Source organism: Canis lupus, chromosome 30, assembly GCF_003254725.2.
Source record: "Canis lupus dingo isolate Sandy chromosome 30, ASM325472v2, whole genome shotgun sequence".
NCBI classification, from domain to species: Eukaryota; Metazoa; Chordata; class Mammalia; order Carnivora; family Canidae; genus Canis; species Canis lupus.
This window is the reverse complement of record NC_064272.1, coordinates 31621106-31642597: the sequence shown is the minus strand read 5'-3', so window position 1 is coordinate 31642597 and position 21492 is coordinate 31621106. Positions and strand designations below refer to the sequence as shown.

General features: G+C 39.1%; 1 protein-coding gene across 2 annotated transcripts in view; it reads left to right on the top strand.

Moving 5' to 3' along the window:
- The window catches only part of AAGAB (alpha and gamma adaptin binding protein), a 52330-nt gene that overhangs the window by 12272 nt on the left and 18566 nt on the right, over window positions 1-21492 (top strand). For both annotated transcript variants that reach the window (XM_025472395.3, XM_025472394.3), the window contains exons 2-5: window positions 5139-5329; window positions 5465-5561; window positions 5890-5979; window positions 9143-9226. In XM_025472395.3, coding sequence (XP_025328180.1) covers window positions 5139-5329; window positions 5465-5561; window positions 5890-5979; window positions 9143-9226 — 462 coding nt within the window. The remainder of the gene's footprint in view (window positions 1-5138; window positions 5330-5464; window positions 5562-5889; window positions 5980-9142; window positions 9227-21492) is intronic.

Genomic DNA, 21492 nt, shown 5'->3' with positions numbered 1-21492 from the left:
AGAGGTGTGTCCCCTTGTACCATGAGGAAATGAGACACACAGAGGTTAATTTGTCATTCTCACGGAGGGCCAGCATTCAGATGAAGGTCTGTCTCACCCCAGGTCTGTGCCGTCTGTATATTATGGCTTTTTCTGTTGTGGCTAGTACTGCCAGCTACAGAGTGGAGAGAGAGGGATCTTGGGTCCCCAGAAGAGTGGATACCATGAAAGACACTTGTATCTGGGGTGGGAGGTTATGATACCTCCCTATAGGCAGCTTCAGTTCAGTGAGAAAGAATAAAACCAGAAGAGTACTGATTTCTGGAAGAATCATCTTGGTTTTGAGTGGCAGCTGTTGTTTCCCTCTGGACATAGAAAATATGATTTAACCACTGGACAATGTCTCATTACAAAGAATGTCATGATTAGTTAAGGGAACATTAATTCTGGTATCAAGAGTGTCCTTCATTCTACTACTGAAGAAGACAGGAATAATCCAAAGCAGTATCCATGCACTTAGTTTAGAATGGACTTGTTTTGGGGTGCCGGGGTGGCTTAGTTGGTTAAGCAATCGACTCTTGATCTATGCTCAGGTCTTTTTTTTTTTTTTTAAAGATTCTATTTATTCATGACAGACACACAAGAGAGGCCAGAGACATAGGCAGAGGGAGAAGCAGGCTCCTCACAGGGAGCCTGATTCAGGACTCGATCCCAGGACCCTGGGATCACGCTCTAAGCTGAAGGCAGGCAGACACTCAACCACTGAGCCACCCAGGTGTCCCATATGCTCAGGTCTTGACTTCAGGGTTATGAGTTCAAGCCCTGCATGGGGCGACTGGAACCCACTTAAAACACACAAACAATAGAATGGATTTGTTTTGTCTTTTTTGGTTGGAGTGGATAGGTAAGGGGGTAAGAGTAGTGTGTTTGTGAGAGAGAGAGAGATTGAAGATGGATATTTTCAGTGTCATGGGAATTCACCTTGGAACTTCAGTTTGCTTTCTCATTCATGCTAAAGAGAATATCACTCCTTATTTTTTTAAAAGATTTTATTTATTCATGAGAGACACACTGAGAGAGGCAGAGACCTAGGCAGAGGGAGAAGCAGATTCCCTGTGGGGACCCGGGCACAGGACTTGATCCCAGGACCCCGGGATCAAGCCCTGAGCCAAAGGCAGATGCTCAACCACTGAGCCACCCAGGCATCCCTGTCATCTCTTATTGATTCTGAACTAAAGAAAGCTAGATGCCGCCTTCCAAATTTACACTCTGAGGGAAGCAACATTCAGATAGAAGAAGCACAAAGCGGGTGTGAGGATGAAGGAGTGGCTGAGCTGACATGCTTCCTTGGCATACAGCTTTCTTCAACTCTCTTGAATCTTGCTTGTCACTAACTTGCCATGTGGGACTGTAGGGGAAATAAGTTCATGAAAGCAGTGAGAAGTAAATAGGAGTTGCTGGAGAATTGATGGCTATGTATAACAGTTTCTCAAACAGGGAAAGAGATTTATACTTGCACTTAAAACCGGGGGAAAGGTTTATACTTGCTACTGGAACTGGGTTGACATTTAACTTCTCATCTGAAAACACTACAGATTAACTATTTTAAGCTGTGAGACCAAGTTTGTGGTAACAGACTGGCAGTTAATCATCTAGTATTTGTCTCTTTAAAAATGATGTATTGCAGCTCCACCAGGTGGCTGCCAACAGTGTGAATGAGACAGGCCAACATCCACCAGGAGAAGGGAGGAGGTACTTTTGATTTTACTTGTGCATCTTTTTGACTACATCAAAAGTCAGCTTAGTGAAGGCAAAGAAGGGAGACTATTGCCGGTTTTTCTAGGAAGTCTGGCAAAAACAAAAACAACAACCATTTGATCACTGTGACTCACTTTTGACATATAAATGGCCAAAAGCCATACATAGATTTTGAATGAGTTAATTGTGCTTCAGGCTCATATATCCTGGTGCCCTTGTTCTGGCTCTTATTTTTGGTTTTCATAAAAGAACAGGTGATACTGTAGGCCCATAGGTTGGTTTTGGCTTGTGAGCTGTGAGCATTGGACACTTGAGTGTGATCTAGCTCAGATGCCAAATACCACATGCACTGCATCACTGGGTAGTACGAAAAAAATGCTGGTGGCCTGAATTTCGTTTTAGGTTCTTCTCCTTTAGGCAAGTGGCTTCTTTCTCTCTCTCTCTCTCTCTTTTTTTCTTTTCTTTTTTTTTTTTTGGCCCTCAGTTTTCCCATCTGTGAAATGAGTAAACCGTCTGGCTGATCTCCAGAAACTCTTCGTCATGTGCATAAGCGTTTGAGCAATTTTTGTTTTAATCTGGAAAAGAATAAACGTGTTAGACGTTTGAAACCAAATAGAGATGAGCGAGAAAAGCTATATTCAGTGTAGACATTTACATTTTTTAAATTAAACTCTACATTATGATATCGATGACAAGAAGAATGAGACTGTTCACTCTTTTCTAGTTGGGAGATGGCACAGATGTGATAATAAAGTCCATATGCAGCCTCGCCGAAAGTATCTGATTAGACATAAAATGTTAAAAATAAAAGAATCTGATAAGTAAATTGAGCTATCAAGTAATTCTAGTCAGCACAAGGAGTAAGGAACAAACCACACACAGCCAGCTAGGAAACACTAAAAGGTGAAATTTGTTTTCCCAACTTAGTGGTTCTGTTCTCATCTAGGTTTTAGGGACAAGAGGAATTGCTTCTTTCTGTGTGTTTAGTAAATATCTTCATCATTTGAAAATCAGAGAGAGTGTAAAATTGAAATTTTAAGAGCTCTGAGTAGCACACATTGGTTTGCTGCCTTGTGTTCTACACATTGATTAATAAATTGAACCATCCTTAATGGATTCAAATATCCTAAATTGCAGTTGAGTAAGAAGATGGCACCTTAATTGATTTTATTTTTTCATGTTAGTTGAAGACACTGGTTCCAAAAAAGTGTAACTGAAATTTTCTTCCAATTTTCTTAACAACACTTGGAGTTTGGGAAATAATAAGGAATTGGTTGTGGTGATGGTAGGAGTCCTCGTCCCATGCTCCTTGTACTTTGCCCCTTAACAACATGTGGACTCAGTATTTTACCCTTTGTGCTTCTCCACTTAAAACAGTTAATTCGTTATTTTAAAAAATTACCTATGAATGAAGAAAACTGATTCCATATGGTGGCTCCTCCTACCCTTAAAAAAATCAGTTTATACATTTTTTGCTACTCCCCTTGGTTTAGTTTGCCTTCTTCCATATGTGCTTTTATCGGCATATTGCTGTGCCACCTGCTTGAAGTTTGGAAGATTAGCTTTGAATGCAACATAGACTTTGATCTAGGGTTTTTTTTTTTTTCCCCCGTGAGACATTTACATGAAAAAAGAATCTTTGTCATGCTTTATCTGTTCTTCCTGCTATTTCCTATCTGAACTTGTCATGATGCTACATGAAGGACATTGCAGCTGGTTGCTGTGGAATTGATTGATAATTAATAAAAGATAACTTTAGGTAGAAATTAAGCAGCAAGAAGTGCTTGATTTCTTAAAGAGACAAGATAAATTCAGATTTTCAAATATTGGCACAGACCTCATGGTAATTTAAAAGTAACAGTTCTGGTTGTGGTGAAAATTTTGGAAAGTTAGTTTCACAATGTGCCATATGTCAAATGTCGTCTTAAATTTATTTTAAATCTACTTTTTCTATTTTAATTAAAAAAGGGGGTTTTGTTTTCAGACTAGTTCTTCCTAGTAACCACATGATGGAAGTTTACCAATGAAAAAGCGTGCATATGTGCACATACACACTTTATATGTTATTATACATTATTTCGAGCAGTCTTTTAGACTAAATAATTTCCTCATATCTTTTTGTTGAACAGAAACTATGGCAGTGCTCCAAGTATATAATCTTAGCTCTGGAATTGAAAGTTTAGCTTCTAGTTTTTTGCATCTTGTTAATTGTGAGTTCGAGGGATATTTTATATGTTCATCTTTGTTAGCATCAAAAAGGAATTTGTGGCCATTTTGCCATATATTTTTATAATAACCCAATTTTAGTGGCATGTTATTTTACTTCTCTAAGCTTACTTTCCACATCTGTATAAAACAGAGGTTGTGGGTATGAATGTGAGAGATGGGAGTTTAGGTTAGAACAATTTCTAATGTTTTTCCACTTCTGAATATTTTATGGCATTATGGAAGCAGACTGCTTCAGTGGTTCCATGACCTCGTCTGTATTTGTTCATCACTGACTTGGCCTTTACTGTAAGAATTTTGTTAGTTATAGCCATGCTGCACATGGGTTTCTGAAAGATTTAGTTATATTGTAAATAATTAAATGTGCTTGGCTATTATGTATTTAAATTATGCCCAAAGTGTCTTTAGCAAACAAAAATTGGAGTTGGCCTTCAAAGAATTTGAACAAGGCTGAATGTAAATGGAATAGGGGTCATTTATCAGTATCCATTCTTTTATGAATTAATGTGTAAGCATTTGGCCCAAGGAAGATGGGTAGCTTTTATTTTATTAATGGTTTAGTCTTACTGCTACCTTCTTTGTAACTTGCAATAAGGACAGAATAGGTACAGATTCTTGAAGATTCTTGTAACCTTCCATCTCACATGAATACGTAAGCAATAAAATAAATGTAAGCTGTTAATCTCTTTTGCTTGCTCTTTATGGGTGTTTAGGTAGATGACTGTTTTGTCTCCTATGTAATCTAGCCACAGTAATTTTTGTGTTCTTAAAGAACAAAAGCCAATGAGTTAAATTATGTCACTATTACTTTTCTAATCAAATGATAGAGAAGAAAATGCCCTGATAAATGGGAGGCCTTTTGAAATCCTTACACAAAGAAAAGTAGCCGAAGTACCATATTAATGTGGTGTATATATATATATATATTTTTTAAGATTTACCCATTCATTTGAGAGAGAGTGTGAGTGGGGGAAAGGGCAGAGGGAGAGAATCTTCAAGCAGACTCCCCACTAAGTGAGGAGCCTGATGTGGGACTCAACCCCACGACTCATGAGATCATAACCTGAGCCAAAATTAAGAGTCTGGACACCCAACCAGTCGAGCCACCCAGGTGCCCCATCTGGTATGTGTATCAGTTTTGCATTTTCCATGATAATGTTGTGTCCTTTGTTTAGATATCCTTGGAGCAGAGGATCTTATTGTGGAAGTGACTGCCGATGATGCTGTGAGGTTTTATCCCTGGACCATTGATAATAAATACTATTCAGCAGATATCAATCTATGTGTGGTGCCAAACAAATATCTCGTCACTGCAGAAATCGCGGAGTCTGTACAAGCATTTGTGATTTACTTTGACAGCACACAAGTAAGATTTGGTTAGCCCAGGACCTTGAGTAAGAAGTTATTTGGTGCTTTCTTTTTTCCCCCTGCTTTTCCCATGAGTTCTCTTAATTGTCTCTTCTTCTGGTTGTGTTTGTATGTTTGTTTTCCCTCCCTCTAGAAATCTGGTCTTGATAGTGTTTCTTCATGGCTTCCGCTGGCAGAAGCATGGTTACCTGAAGTCATGATCTTGGTCTGTGACAGAGTGTGTGAAAATGGTAAGGCACGCCAATGAGACTGTGATTGGTACATACAATTGCTGTCCCTTGGTAAATAAAATACTTTTGTTTTCATAGAAGAGTATATCTCCTGTGATTATATTACTTTATGGAAGTATTTTCAGCTACTTCTGTTTGGAATCTTGTAATATTTACATTTTACTTTTGAGAATGGACACTTTGGGTTCAAGAAATCATTTTTTTCCTATTTATTTTGGATGCCTTTAGAATAACTTACATCAGGGGTAACATCGAGATTTGTGGAGAGTATTGCAGCAATATTCTATTTTTAAAATTTTTTACTTATGAGGACTCTTTTGCACATTAGGTGTAAACCGGCAAAAAGCTCAAGAATGGTGTATCAAACATGGCTTTGAATTGGTAGAACTTAGCCCGGAAGAGTTGCCTGAGGAGGATGGTAAGTATTTATGTGTCAGGAGAAACATGACATTTAGATTCAGTAATGAGGGAATATTTTAATCCAGGGAAGAATCAAAGTGAAATTCAAAAAACATTTTTTCCTCAGCTGTTTGAAAAGATTTGTGCAAAACCCATTGGTGTGGTCTTACTATTAACCAAATCCATTTTTTTTTTTTTTTTTTGCTTTACCACATGTGTTAGGACTTTTCAAATATTGTTTTTATTTCTTATAGATAAAGATAGAGATTTCTACCTTAAATCTTAGTCATTTCACCAATCTCTTATCCTTTGTCCACAGCCAAAAAAAGATTTGACTTCTACTCATAAATAGTTAAAGTTTATGTTCCTTATTTTGAATTTCTCCTATCCTAAGGCTGAAGTCCCAGGAACTTTAGAGGGCATGTCAGCCCTGTCTTTATGTCCTATTTTATGTGAAACCAAAAACAGACCCAGAATACCACCACTACCTCCCACCCCCACCCCTGGGGTAGCTCTTCACTTTACTCTGGACCTTCTGTTTCTTCCCTTCCTCTGCTCTTCTTTTCAACTTCTCTCCTTCCAAGTACACCTGTGCTAGCTGCTGTGGGACCTATTAAGACAAGACAGGTTTTGGCCCACCAAAACCTTATAGTCTAGTGCAAGAGATAAACACGGATATGAACAATTGAATTGCCAAGTGGAATGTCATAAATATTTTAAAAATGTACTGGTGCTGTGATATTTAGGAGATGAGGGAGATTATTTCTGTTTCAAAGATTCAAAATTCAAAAGACTGTGTTGGCATCATGAACTTTCACATGTCACTTGCTCCATAAGGAAGAAATAAGAAAGGTCCTGGGCTTGTAATGAGACTATCAGTAGGGACATGGCATTGAGAAGATATCAGTTGTTGCAAAAGACATTCTAAGAGACAACCAATGTGAATGAAAGTACATAGATAGGATATAAGTAATCATTTCGTGAAACCTATTTTTTTTTTTTTAATGAAATTAAGAAATCTCTTTTTATATTCTGGCTTGCTTAGAATTTTTCCAAAATGTTACCTTTGGGAATAAAACCCTGCCAGAGAATAGGATAAAAAGGCTGATTTTTCTCCCTGTCATTTTTTTTTTTTTAAAGATGTTATTTACTTATTGAGACAGAGAGAGAGAGAGAGGCAGAGACACAGGCAGAGGGAGAAGCAGGCTCCATGCAGAGAGCCTGACGTGGGATTCGATCCAGGGTCTCCAGGATCACGCCCTGGGCTGCAGGTAGCGCTAAACTGCTGTGCCACCGGGGCTGCCCCTCCCTGTCATTTTTAATAATTGAAAATTAACAGGTACAGTTTCTCTTCCCACATCTTTCCAGATCCCCTAAACTTATGCCTTGTTTTATGTTTGTGGGCATGTACAAAATTGCTTATTTCTGACACTAGAATTTTCTTTTTCCTGTTTCCTGTTGTCCTTGAAAGTCCACATTTGAGTCATTTATTTAAATCTGTTTTTATTTTGTAATTTATTCTCCCTTACACCACCACACATCTCCTTGCTCCTTGTCTGAACAATGTGCTTGTGTTAATTCAGCTTAATATTAAAATAGATTTTTTTTTAAAGATTTTATTTATGTATTCATGAGAGACACACACAGAGAGAAGCAGAGACACAGGCAGAGGGAGAAGCAGGCTCCATGCAGGGAGCCCGACGTGGGACTCGATCCTGGGTCTCCAGGATCATGCCTTGGGCTGAAGGTGGCGCTAAACCACTGAGCCACCCAGGCTGCCCTAAAATAGATTTTTGACATATCTTTAGGTGAAGTTATGAAATCCTCCCTAGAATTTTTAAACACAAACTGTATACTTTGTATGCATGTATTCTAACTCTGGTATGAAACTTTCTGCATGTTTGGATTAGATTTCATCTTACTGGTTCTAGCTCCTTATTTCAGACCATATTTTTGGTTTCTGGCTCTGCCATCTGAAGTGTTAGTTATCCTTTTAAAAACTGAATCGTTCATAGTTCAAGTAAACATACCTTCTGTTTCTTCATTTAAACATTGATGATGATAAAACTCATCTTGGTATTTTCAGTTTCATCCTCGTCATATTTCTCTTAGGTTGTTACTGCTGTCCTTCAGGCACCGTGTTAGGTGGTGATTTCTGCCTAGAGGGTTTGTTACATCAGCAAATTTATCAGTTCCAGGGCCTCTTCACTCTGGGAGAGAGGTGTGCAGAGTGGCATCAGCCCCACTCTTCTTGGAGAATAGCATACGTGATTTGCCCTTATCAAATAGCTAACAAGTTATAGAACCTGAGTTCCAATTCAGATTTTCTGACTTCTAGTTCTGTGCCCAGCCAGGCCATTAGACACAAGTTCTAGGTGGATTGTGCTCTGTAAGCTCTTAGGAGACTTTCTCCTCCAACCACATGAAAACTAATTTTCCCATTATCTACCATATTCAGTCTTACAACACTTCTTTCCATCCTACACCTATCTACAAGCTAAGAACATCACCTATTCGTATGCTAACTGGGATTACCACCCGTTATTTTGAGTAGTATCAGTTAAATTCCAGAAGCAGGGTAGTACCAGTACTAACCCCAGCTAAACTAAATTGGTGGTTTTTATCTTTAATGACCCTTGCCTGTCTCCTACACTTAATGGTTATAGTAATTTTACTTCTCTTAAACTATCTTTCTCTGATCAACAAATTGTTCTCTGAATACCTATTATAAATAGTAATAGTTATTCTGTGGTTCCCAAGAGAAGGTAGGATATTTACAGCATTTTATGGCATACCAAGAGGATCATTCCTGCCTTCAGGAAACTCATTCTCCATAAAGAGCCAAAATTGGTGTTTCCAGTGCTATGCCAGGATTGTGTAATTAACAGGAACTAACATTTTCAGGAGGATATGAGTGGATTCCATTAGTGAGGTGATAGAGATGACTTTATCATAGAAACCTTTTGTAGTGTGCATTTGTTTCATTGTTTTAGTTTCTAGGATATTCTTATCAGGAACTCTGAGCTTTGTATTTATGTTTTTCTTTACTACCTAGGTTACAATGTGAAGTACCAACTGAGCAAGATGACTAAGCCACAGTTATTTAAAATGATGTCTTGGGGGATATACCTATATGTGTATAAATGTATGTATAAATATATCTATTTCTTCTTCCTGATTAGATGACTTCCCAGAATCTACAGGCGTAAAGCGAATCATTCAAGCCTTGAATGCAAACGTGTGGTCCAATGTAGTGATGAAGAATGGTAAGTAACTTGGCACTAAAAGTCCTAAGGAGTTTTTTTTCTCTTGTTCCTTGGACCTTTTACATTATCTGTATATATGTGGAAACCATTAAGATCATATAAAAGCTGTAGATTGGTTCAATTTTAAGTCCCCAGCTAAAGGAAGAGCCAAAAGTAATATTTCTAAGAATTTATAATATGTGTTTGTTAATTCCATAAGAATTTAGGAACTTAGAGCTTGCTTATAATAAGCCTAGCATCGTCTTTGACTTTAAGAAATACTCTCAAAATTGTAAAATATGAACCCTATGCCTAAGGACTTCACGGTCCAGCTGTGGAATCAATGTGTGTACTTTTACCATGCTAGGTAACCATGCAAGGCAATCTTTGATGTGTGCAGGTTGGCAGAAGTAGTAAACACATAGTGGTCAGAGATGTGGTCTTTGCCGTTGGGCATGAGGATAGAGAGAGGGCATCAAGGTGAAAGTAGATAGAGGTCAGCAGTAGTGTTCACAGGATGGTCAAGATTTGGGTTGTTGAAGGTGGGGAGTGACAAGCAGGGGAGGAAGCATGGCATCAACAATAATGGTTGTGTGTTCCAGGGTCACTTAGCAGTTGGAGCTAGCTTAGAAGAGGGAGGCCTAAATGCTAGGCAGGACAATCTGGACTTTTCCCTGTAGTTATTGGTGAGTCATTAGAGCTTTTTTACCCAGAGAGTGATGCAAAGAAGTTGGCATCTTTCAAAGGTTATTGTCATGGGAACATGCAGGTGAGTTTGGCAGTTGAAGCTGGTAAAGGTAGAGCCTGAAGACAAGGAAACCAGGCAGAGTGAGTTAGTGGGGCCCGGGCTGACATGATGGAAGGTGGCCCTGAGGCGGGAAAGCCAGAGTTGACATGCAGCATGCAGGGGGTGGGCTGGTTGGTGCATGCTGCCCCCTCACTTTTGGCATCCGTGTGCTGAGGCTGTGGTTGCAAAGGACCACATGCTGGCTGCTTAGTCTGATAGGTACTTACTGTCTCCCAGCTCTAGAAGGCAGGTGTGTGAAACCGAGATGCCAGCAGGGCCATGTTCCCTCCGAAGGTGCCGAGGAGGAATCTGTGTGATTTTTGCTCCTGGCAGTGCACTGGCTCTTGGCGGCATAGCTCCAGTCCTCCTACGGCATGCTCCCTGCATGTTGGTCTGTGTTTAGATTTCTTTTTTGTATATGGACAGTAGTTGTACTGAGTTCAGGGCCCACCCAACTTCAGTATAACTTCACCTTCATCTGCGAAACCTGCAGGTAAGGTAACAGGCTGAGGAACTGGGAATTAGAACTTCACCCGTTGAACTTGATGGGGGATACAGCTCAACCTCTAACGTGATCCATCTGGAATTGCTGATGGTGGGGTTCTTCTCTGTCTTGGAGCACTTGGCTGTCTCCACAGGGACCCCACGGTAGATGAAGTACTTTGGAAAAGAATGAGAAAAATCCTGTTAAAACTGAGCTTACCCCATCTCCCCTGAGATAAGAGAGTCGAGTGGAAGATTAGTTTTAGCAAAGTAGAATACTTCATCTCAATTTCCAGTTGGCACTTGAGTTTTAAGTCAGATTGGGGCCCTTTGGCTTGCCTGAGATCTGACCTGACCCACGTCATCCTTGGAGAAGCTCCTTCTGGTATAGTAAGCTGCTCCCTCCCCTTTGCTTCCCTTCGTCCTTCCTCTCCCCCTACATTATTCTTTCTCAGGGGAATCTAACGTATCTGTTGCATTGAATTGCAAAGATGGATTTTTATTCTTTCATAGTAGCAATAAAATAAGGCCCTGGTAGATTTAGATTTTAGCCTATGTTGTCATCTCCCTGTTACCAAAACACACTCAGATTGAGGCTTGGACCTTCCCATTCATTCACTGAGCAAATCCTTGTCGAGCATTTATCACGGGCATTGCCGTACACTATCTTCACTGTAAAAATCTCTTTAAGGTATGGTACATAAACTGGATCAATTTGGGCTAAAATTACATTCAGTGGTGCTTGTTAAATTTATGAGAACTATTTTCAGAGAAGCTTATTTGGCTTCTATCGCTTTTTGAAAAATCTACACCCACCCCCACCGCCCCAGTCAGTTTATACATTAAAGAAGCACTACCTTGTACTTTGCATTTATGGCTATAAATTTAGAAGCTGGACTGAATACACTTTATTACCTTGGAATTATGGTCAAAGATGTTTTGTGAAAAAATGCTGTTCTACTTGTTTTAGACACTACACAATTTCTTAAGAGAATTGCAGAGCCAAGAGGCATACTGTGGATATTTCATGACTCTTTTCCTAGAGCGTCTCTACCTTCTTTTCTCTTTAGTGTTGGTACATTGTTTTGCGGTTAACAAAAGACAAACCTACTGCCATTAGCTTAATTCCACGTTTAAGAGGATCCTGAACTATGCGGTATGAAGGAAACTTAACTATCTTCTCTATAGGAGGAGCCCTAGATGTGGAAATCCAGTGACATTTGGATACAACCCAGGTCTTAGGCAGTGTCAAGGATATCCTTGTATAGCCCCACATCTTAGATTAGAGACCGAACTCTGTGTGGTTATGGGCTAGGTCATGTTACTCTTCTAGGGTGACCTACTTCCTGTGCTCTTTACAGAGTCTTGCTTTGCTGGTGGTCTTGAGTACCCAGTGAATTGATCCTTCCTCCCAGCAGGCTTTTCTTGAAGTCTGCCAGCAGGTGCTCAGACTGGTTAAATTTGTTTCTTTAGATCTTTTTCACCCCCACTCCTTTCTCTTTTTCTTTTGTTTTTCTCTTACTTTTAAAAAATTGTGGTTAAATATACAAAGCATAAAATTTACTATGTTAACCATTTTTATGTGTACAGTTCAGAGGCCTTAAGTACATTCACATTGTTACGCAGCCATCACTGCCTGCAAGTTTTTTAAGCCAAAAAATTGTTTAAATCAAAAAGTTGGTTAACAAGGTAAAGAAAGATTTTAAAAATACTAGAGGTGTTTTTTTTTTTTCTGGAAGTTCATCTAGTTATTTTAATAAAGGAATAAATGTTTACACAAGATTTTAGAGTATAGGAAGATAGGTAGTGTACCTAATTCATTTTAAGGCTACCTTAACAAACCCTGATCCAAATCCTTAAAGATAGTTGCCAGTAAAGAAAATTTCTCATTCGTGAACATAGATGCCACGATTTTAATAAAAATAATAGCATTTACTTATCTAGCCTTACACATTATTATGTTGTAATGAAGTTTCACTTTTACCACTTTTTCTCTAAAGAATCAAGCAGCAATTTCCAGTCCTTACACTGTCTACTCAGCTGTGTGCCCTTAGATCTCATTTTGGCTGGGTTTTATATTTAATCTAGAAAATGAAGTTGAGCCCTATCCGTGGCTCCCAGCTGTGGTTGCACATTCAGATCACCTGGAACACCTTTACAGTCTATGCCTCACCCAGACTATTTATCTTGGAAGGGAGGGGCAGCTACAGTATATTTTAAGTGCCTTAGGAATTCAAATATGCAGCCCTGTCTGAGAACTACTGACATAAATGATAGTCATCTAGTTCTAACTTGTAAGAGTCTGTGCCTAATCCATGGGAGTAAATTAGGCATTTTGAAAGTGACACGAGCCCTGACAGACTTGCTTTCTCCCATTGCTAAATCACGTGTTGTTTGCAAGTCATCTCTCTGACTTACAAAGCTGGAGGAAAAAGACCAGACAGCTCAGAGTGTAGAGTCACCTAGAGGCAAAGGCAAAAATAGTGGGCACTGCCTTTCATCCATCCTTGGTGTCTAGTAGGGGCTAGTACTATGACAAAGTGGCCAGTGTTTACATAATCTGTCTTGAGATCTGAAAGAAATAATAATACAGCCTTTTATTTTTTTAAAATTCAGAGGCAGAGAGAGAGAGAGAGAGAGGCAGGCAGAGAGGCAGAGACACAGGCAGAGGGAGAAGCAGGCTCCATGCAGGGAGCCCGATGTGGGACTCGATCCCCGGTCTCCAGGATCACACCCCAGGCTGCAGGCAGCGCTAAACCGCTACACCACCGGGGCTGCCCTAATACAGCCTTTTATAGTAGCTAACTGTGTAGGAGCATAATTGAGACCCAAGGTGTATCTGGGCCATTTGAGTTTTTCTTCTGTCTACCTCAAATTTCTCTCTGGTCTGTAATCTAAATCCAGTTTTGAATGTTAATTTCATGCACTAAAAAAATATTTATTGAGTACTTATTGTGTGCCAGGCATTATGCTGCACGCTTGGAATACATCAGTGAACAAAATGAACAAAAGTTTCTGTCCTTGTGGAGTTTTCATTCTGGTGGGAGGCAGTAGTCAATAGACAACACAATTAATAAATTACACAGTATGTTAAGAAGATGTTAAGTGATATAGAAAAAATAATAAAGCAGGTTTGGGATACTGAGATTGCTAGATAGACTGCATTATTAACTCGGGTGGTCAGGGTAGGTCTCCTTGAAAGCTTGAGATTTGAGGAAAGAGATGACGTGCTTTGCCATGTGAATATTTGGGAGAAGAGCATAGCAGTCATAGGGAATAGCTACCACAAAGGCCCTAAGGGGAAAGCATGCCTGATGTGTTTGAAGTGTATTAAGGAACACACGGTGGCTGAGAGGAGAAGGTCAGAGAAAAGTGGAGGACCAGATTATTTAAGGCTTTGTAGGCCATCAGAGTAACTTTCACATTTAAAAAAAAAAGATTTTATCTATTTGTTCATGAGAGATACAGAGAGGCAGAGACGCAGGAAGAGGAAAAGGCAGGCTCCCTGCAAGGAGTCCAATGTGGGACTTGGACCAACACAAAAATGTCATGCAGCCCTGTAAATAATTTAACGGTCAGAAAACAGCAGCCATGTCTCTGGAGAGCCTCCTTTGGCCTGGCACTATGCCTTTGGTCATTCAACCCTGGCCTCCGCCATCAATGGGTGAGTTCCATTGAATGAGGAGGTGGTGTAACTTACTCACCAGTGTCCTAGCCTCTTTTCTTTTCTCTCTTTTTCTTTTTCTTTTTCTTTCTTTTTCTTTTTCTTTTTCTTTTTCTTTTCTTTTCTGAAACACAGGGAGGCAGAGACATAGGCAGAGGGAGAAGGAAGCTCCATGCAGGGAGCCCAATGTGGGACTCGATCCCAGGACCCTGGGATCACACCCTGAGCCAAAGGCAAATGCTCAACCTATGAGCCACCCAGACATCCCGTAACTTTGACATTTCTTAAAGTCAACTAGGTAATCTTTAGGTCATTGAGTAGAAGAGTGATGTGATCTGACTTTAGGTCTGAAAGGATCCCTCTGGCTACTGGGTGGAGAATAAGTGATAGAGGTGAGGAGGAGCCAAGGAGATCTATTAGGAGACCATTGCAGTTCTCCAGGTGAGACATAGTGGTGGCCTGATCAGAGTTGTAGCAATGAAAGACCTAAGAACAGGTCAGATTCTAGATAGATTTTTAAGGTGGAGCTAGCATGATTTCCTGATGGGTTGGATGTGAGTTATGAGAGAAGGAGAGCAGTCAAGGACTCTGGGACCTGAGCAATCTGAAGGATGGGTGGCCATCGATTGCCATGAGGAAGCTGCAGATGAAGTTGACTTTGAGGGGCAGGGTGACATTTGCATAATTCAGCTTTGGATACATTAACCTTGAGTTGGCCACTAGACTTCCAAGTGGAGATGTCAAGCAGCCAGTTGGATAGATGTGTGGAGTGTCAAAAGAGAGGCATTTAAAACCATGAGCCTGGATGACATCTCCAAGGGGGAGTAAGTATAGTGAATAAAGTGGACCAAGGACTCAGCCCAGGATTTCCAACATGAGGAGAAAAGAAGGAACCAGCAAAAGAGACTGAGCAAGAATGACCAGCAAGGTAGGAAAGGCAAGAGAGTAGAGTCCTAGGATTAAGCAGAGTGTTCTTAAGATGGAGGGAATGGTAGCTATGCCAAATGCTGCTCATAGGTCAAGTAAGATGAGAACTGAGAATTGACCTTTGGATTTAGCAATGTCACCAGGGACCTTGAGGGAGAGCAGTTTTGGGGAAGTAGGTGTAAAAGAAATTGGGAGTGGGAAGCCTGGGTGGCTCAGCGGTTGAGTGCCTGCCTTTGGCCCAGGGAGTGATCCTGTGGTCCCGGGATCGAGTTCCACATTGGGCTCCCTGTTTGGAGCCTGCTTCTCTCTGTGCTTGTGTCTCTGCCTCTCTGTCTGTGTCTATCATGTATAAATAAATAAAATCTTTAAAAAAAAAAGAGAGAGAGAGAGGAATTGGGAAGAGAGAAATTGGAGACGATGACTATTAACCTCTCTTGAAAATTTTGCAGAGAAATAGATGGAAGCTAGTGAAAAGAGCATGGCGCAGTCTTACCATGCTTTTAAGGTGAGAGCAAGAGCATGTCCACAGGCTGAAGGGAAAGTCCAGTAGAGAGAAAAAAAAAAAAAAAGGAAAAAAAAAAAACAACCCCAAGACAAAACCTGATGAGGTAGGAGAGAGGGGAGAATCACTGGAATAGGTGAGGGGGTCGGCTCTATTGGAAAAGCAGAAGGATTGGCTTTGGACAGGAGAAGAAAAGTAGATCTGTAGAAAGAGGCAGGGAGGGAGTATGTGGGTGCGAATGTTGCTGGGTAGGGAGATTTGATATGGAAATCTATGGAAGTTTCTTGTGATTGCTTAAATTTTCTCAGTGAAGTTAGCCAACTGAGAGGGCAGAGGGAGGGGTAGTGTTAGGATTTCAGGTGAGAGAAGAAAATATGGATGTTCTCTAGAAGAGAGAGAGAGAAGGTGAATGTAGGGATGTAAATAAAGGAAGATTACCAGACAGCATGAAGGGGCCCACTAGAAATTTGGTATGGTAAATTTGAAGTGAAGCCAGGCAACTTTTGTGTCTGTGCGCCTGTGTGCTTTCCCCAGCTACCTTAAGCTGTCTGGGTGCATGCATAGAGTAATCAGTTGTCCTTTTTTTGGTAAAGATTTTATTTATTTATTCATGAGAGACACAGAGAGAGGCAGAGACATAGGCAGAGGGAGAAGCACGGTCCATGCAGGGAGCTCGAAGTGAGACTCGATTCTGGGACCCCGGGATCCTGCCCTGAGCTGAAGGCAGATGCTCAACCCCTGAGCCACCCAGGCGTCCCTATCAGTTGTGCTTTTACCAAGCAAGGGTATCACAGCAAGAGAAAGGCAAGGAATTAGACAGTATACATAAGATAGGAACTGTAATGATTGACCATGGAATTTAAACTGGGTGGAAAAGGGAAAGAGAAAATCAGTAGGGACAGGGTCAGTGAAAAGGTGGTAATTTTGAGGTCCCGGTGGAGTTGGCGAATAGTGGGATTGAGGCACTGTGGGGAGGGAGTGTGCTGGAAAATTAGGTGGTGGTTAGAGAGTGTGGGATACATGAAATTGAGATTATGGAGGGGTTGTAGCTGTTAATGATAAGGTCTTAGGGCATGACGGGGAATATATGGCCAAAGTAGGGTAGAGGACAACATCAGTAAAAGAAATTAAATGAACTGAAAGATTGTTGAATCATCTCTATATCTGTTGAGCTTGCTAGGAATTCAGACAGAAGTAGTATTGGAGAAAATGACAATAATTAACATGAAGACATGAGGGGGGAGTATTGGAGGAGGGGCATCTGTTAGATGATGATAGCAAAGGCCTTAGACACTTGCCCTAGTCTTTGTGGAAATATCAGTAGGCTTTTATATTTGGGGAGATTTTAGGAGTAACTTAATCCATCGATTCTCAACTGAGATGCACTGCTGGTATGGGAGTGCATATCAAATGCTACACACTCCCTCTCAAGACACTTGCCTGGCTCCCAGTGATAATTACTTCAGTAAGCCAGTACTACTAGTTGTTTGATAAGAGGATTAAAAACTTTTAGGAACTTTTGAGCTAGTATCTTCTCTCCAGTATAGGAAAGGCTTTTATAGCATTCTTGCCAGATGATCCATCTTTTAACCAAATCTCATCTTTTTTGGTTAAATGCTTCAAGTAATAGGTACTTCAGTACTTTATGAAAATAGTCCTAGAAGCAGTTCATTGCATAGAGAAATCAAAGAATTCTTTTGTGAATTCTTAGCAGATAAAGTGTCTTTTTATGCTGGTAGTTTGGGGAAAGGATACTTGCTTTACTTTGTCATAAAAGTGAGCATAGTCATGACAGTTTTCTCTCTGGGTGATGATGTATTTTCTCTGCTTCTTGCTGTTACTGGCTTTCCTTTTGATCACTTTTCTTCCTAGCCGGTGAAGAAAGTTCCAACGGCATTGGAAAAAATCTAGCTCAGGGCTACTGAAGCAGTCAAGAGGATGGGAAGAATGGAGATTGTCTCTAGTAGTAAGTTTGGAAAAACCAAAGCTGAGAAGGGATTTAACTGGAATCTGTAGTAGTATAGGGTACATACGGACTTGATTCCCCAAATCCTAGACTACTATAATTTAGGGACATTTCCTAAAGCTTAAGATGGCTTACCAATTACAAATAAAATGAAAGCATTATTGAACGTACAGGAGGTAGTTTATGGAGTTACACTAAGAGATGATCCAAGCAGAAAATAGATAAGTTCCATAAGGGGCTGCCGATGGATTCTCATGAACAGCGATTGTACCTAATTCAGGTGGGGAAGGTACTTTGCCTGAATTTGTATCCAAGACTAGTATCTTGGAGAGCAATCATGTTTTTCTTCCTAGTGTTTTTCTATGCGGTATTTTTTCTATCAAGTCTTAGACCAGGTGGGTTGACTCATTGAATTTTGTAGAATTTAATAAAGGACATTATTTTATCTGGTATGATAGTGTATTTGGATTAGCCAGGTGAAGGCATTTAAGATGTAGAATCCCCATGCATACAGCTCGTGGGACATTTTCCTTTAACAGATCTTACACTTTTACAGGTGAGGCCTCAGAGAGGAGAGGTGACTTGGCCAAACTCACACAGTCAGTCAGTAGCTAAGGTAGGACCAGACAACAGATCTCCTGACCAGGATTGTTGTTTTTCCATTACAGTATGTTGATTTATATTGTTGGCTGGTTAGAGAAATGAACACAGAGTAGTTAAATAATTTACCCAGGCTGCATAGGAAATATTGGCAGAGCCAGATGAGTTCATTCCCTATAGAGCCCCCTCAGCCTAGGTGTAGTGGGGGATTTTAACAAGGTTTTAAGAAGACAGACTGGAATTAGTGATCATATCTGAGATTTGGATTTTTTTTTTTTTTTTTGCTTATTGCATTTAAAATAAACCCTTCCAAAAAAATCAAATAAATCCATTTAATTTAATTTTAGTGTTTTAAATTTTATGTTTTTATTGAAGTTTAGTTGACACACAGTGTTAATAGTTTTAGGTCTACAACATAGTGATTTAAGAAGTCTGTGCTTTATGCTGTGCTCACCACAGGTGTGGCTACTATCTGTCACCATGCAATGCTATTTCACTGACTATATTATATTCTCTTTGCTGTAGCTAATATCCTCATAATTATTCATTCTATAACTAGAAGCCTGTACCTTCCACTCCTCTTCACCCATTTTCCCCATCCCTCGCACCATCAGTTTGTTCTCTATTTATAAGTCTGTTTTTCCTTTTTTTTTTTAAGATTCCAAATATAAGTTGAAATCATATTTGTCTTTTTCTTTCTGACTTGCTTCACTTAGCATAATACCGTCTAAATACATTCATGTTGTTACAAATGGTAAGATCCGGTTCTTTTTAATGGCTGAAAAGTATTCCATTGTGGATATACACTACCTCTTCTTTATCCATTCATCTATTGATGGACACTTGGGTTGCTTCCATATCTTGGCTATTATAAATAATGCTGCAGTAGACACAGGGGTGCATGTACCTTTTCGAATTAGTGCTTTTATATTCTTTGGGTTAGTACCCAGTAATGGAATTACTTAGATCATATAGTATTTTTATTTTTTATTTTTTGAGGACTCTCCATACTGTTTTCTACAGTGGCTGCACCGATTTATAGTCTCACCAACAATACACAAGGGTTCCCGTTTCTCCATATTCTAGCCAACACTTGTTTTTTATCTTTTTGATTCTAGCCATTCTCACAGGTATAAGGTGATATCTAATTGTGGTTTTGATTTGCATTTCTCTAATTAGTGCATTAGTGATATTGAGCATGTTTTCTTGTGTCTGTTGGCTTGCAAAAATGTCTTCCCATTTTAAATCAGATTTTTTTTTCGTGTTAAGTTGTATACATTACATATTTTGGATATTAACTCCCTATCAGGTTATTTGCAGATGTCTTTTTCCATAGTTGCCTTTTTTTTGTTTGTTTGTTTTTTTGTTTTTTTGTTCGTTTGCTTTACTGTGCAAAAGGTTTTTATTTTGGTGTAGTCTCAGTAGTTTATTTTTGATTATTTTCCCCCCTTGCCTGAGGAGACCCATCTGGAAAAATGTTACTAAGGCTAATGTCAAAGAGATTACTGCCTGTGTTTTCTTCTCAGAGTTTTAGGTCTCACATTTAGATCCTTAATCCATTTTGAGTTTATTTTTGTGTATGTTTGAGAAAATGGTCCAGTTTCATTCCTTTTTATGTAACTGTCCAGTTTTCCCAACACCATTTGTTGAAGAATCTGTCTTTTCCCCATTGTATATTTTTGCCTCCTTTGTTGCAGATTAATTGACTATGAGTCTGGCTCTATTTCTAGGCTCTCTATTCTGTTGATCCATATGTCTGTTTTTGTGCCAGTACCATATTGTTTTGATTACTATAGCTTTGTAGTGTATCTTGAAATCTGGGATTGTGATACCTACCTACGGCTTTGTTCTTTCTCAAAATTGCTTTGGATATTTAGGTCCTTTTGTGGGTGCATATAAATTTTAGGATTATTTTGTTCTAGTTCTGTCAAAAATACTGATGGTAATTTGATAAAGATTGCATTGAATCTATAGGTTGCTTTGGGTAGTATGGATATTTTAACAATATTCTTACAACCCATGAGCATGGAGTATCTTTCCATTTTTAGAAAGATATCTTTCCATTTCATTGTGTTGTCATTAATTTCTTTCATCAATGTTTTACAGTTTTCACCTTCTTGATTAAGTTTATTCCTAGGTTTTTTGTTTTTTTGGGGGCGGGGGTGCAGTTGTAAATATAATTATTTTTCTTAATGTCTGTTTTTGCTACTTGTTTTAGTATAGAGAAATGCAACCAATTTCTGTATATTAATTTTGTATCCTGGAACTGGATTCATTTATTACTTTTGATGTTTTTTTTTAGTAGAGTCTTCAGGGTTTTCTATGTATAGTATCATGTCATCTGCAAATAGTGATAGTTTAACTTCTTCCTTGCCAATTTGGATGCCTTTTGTTTCTTGTCTGTTTGCTGTGAGCAGAACTTCTAGTAGTATGTTGATTAAAAGTGGTGTGTATGGACATCCTTCTCTTGTTCCTTCTTAGAGGAAAAGCTCTCAGTTTTTCACCATTCAGTAGGATGTTAGCTGTGGGTTTTTCACATACAGCCTTTATTATTTTGAGGTATGTTCTCTATCCACTCTGTTGAGAGGTTTTTGTCATGAATTTTGTCAAGTGCTTTTTTCTCTGCATCTTATTGAGATGATCATATGATTTTTATTTTTCATTTAATTAATGTGGTATGTATCAATCACATTGATTTGCAGATATTGAACTTGCATCCCTGGGATAAATCCCACTTGATCGTGGTAAATGATCCTTTTAATGTATTGTTGAATTCAGTTTGCTAATATTTTGCTGAGGATTTTTTTCATCTATATTCATCAGGGACTATGAAAGGCCAATGCCTTTAGTTCTCTATTTTTGTGTTGTCTTTGGTTTTGGTATCAGGGGAATGCTGGCTTTGTAGAATGTATTCTGTATTCAGAAGCTTTCCTTCTTCTGTTTTTTGGAATGGTTTGAGGAGAATAGGTATTAACTCTTCTTTAAATATTTGGTAGAACTCACTTGTCAATCCTGGATTTGGTTGGGAGTTTTTTGATTACCAATTCAGTTTCATTACTAGTAATTAGTTTGTTGAAATTTTCAATTTCTTCCTGATTCAGTTTTGGAAGACTGTATATTTCCAGTTCTTCTAGCTTGTCCAAGTTGTTGGTATATAATTTTTCATAGTAGTCTTTTAACAATCCTTTACATTTCTGTGGTGTTAGTTGCTATTTCCCCTTTCATTTCTGATTTTATTTATATGGATCTCCTGTCTCTTTTTTTAGTAAGTCTGGCTTAACAGTTTTTTATCTTTTCAAAGAACCACTGTTGGTTTCATTGATTTTTTTTCTATTGTTTTTTTGGCTCCCAATTCATT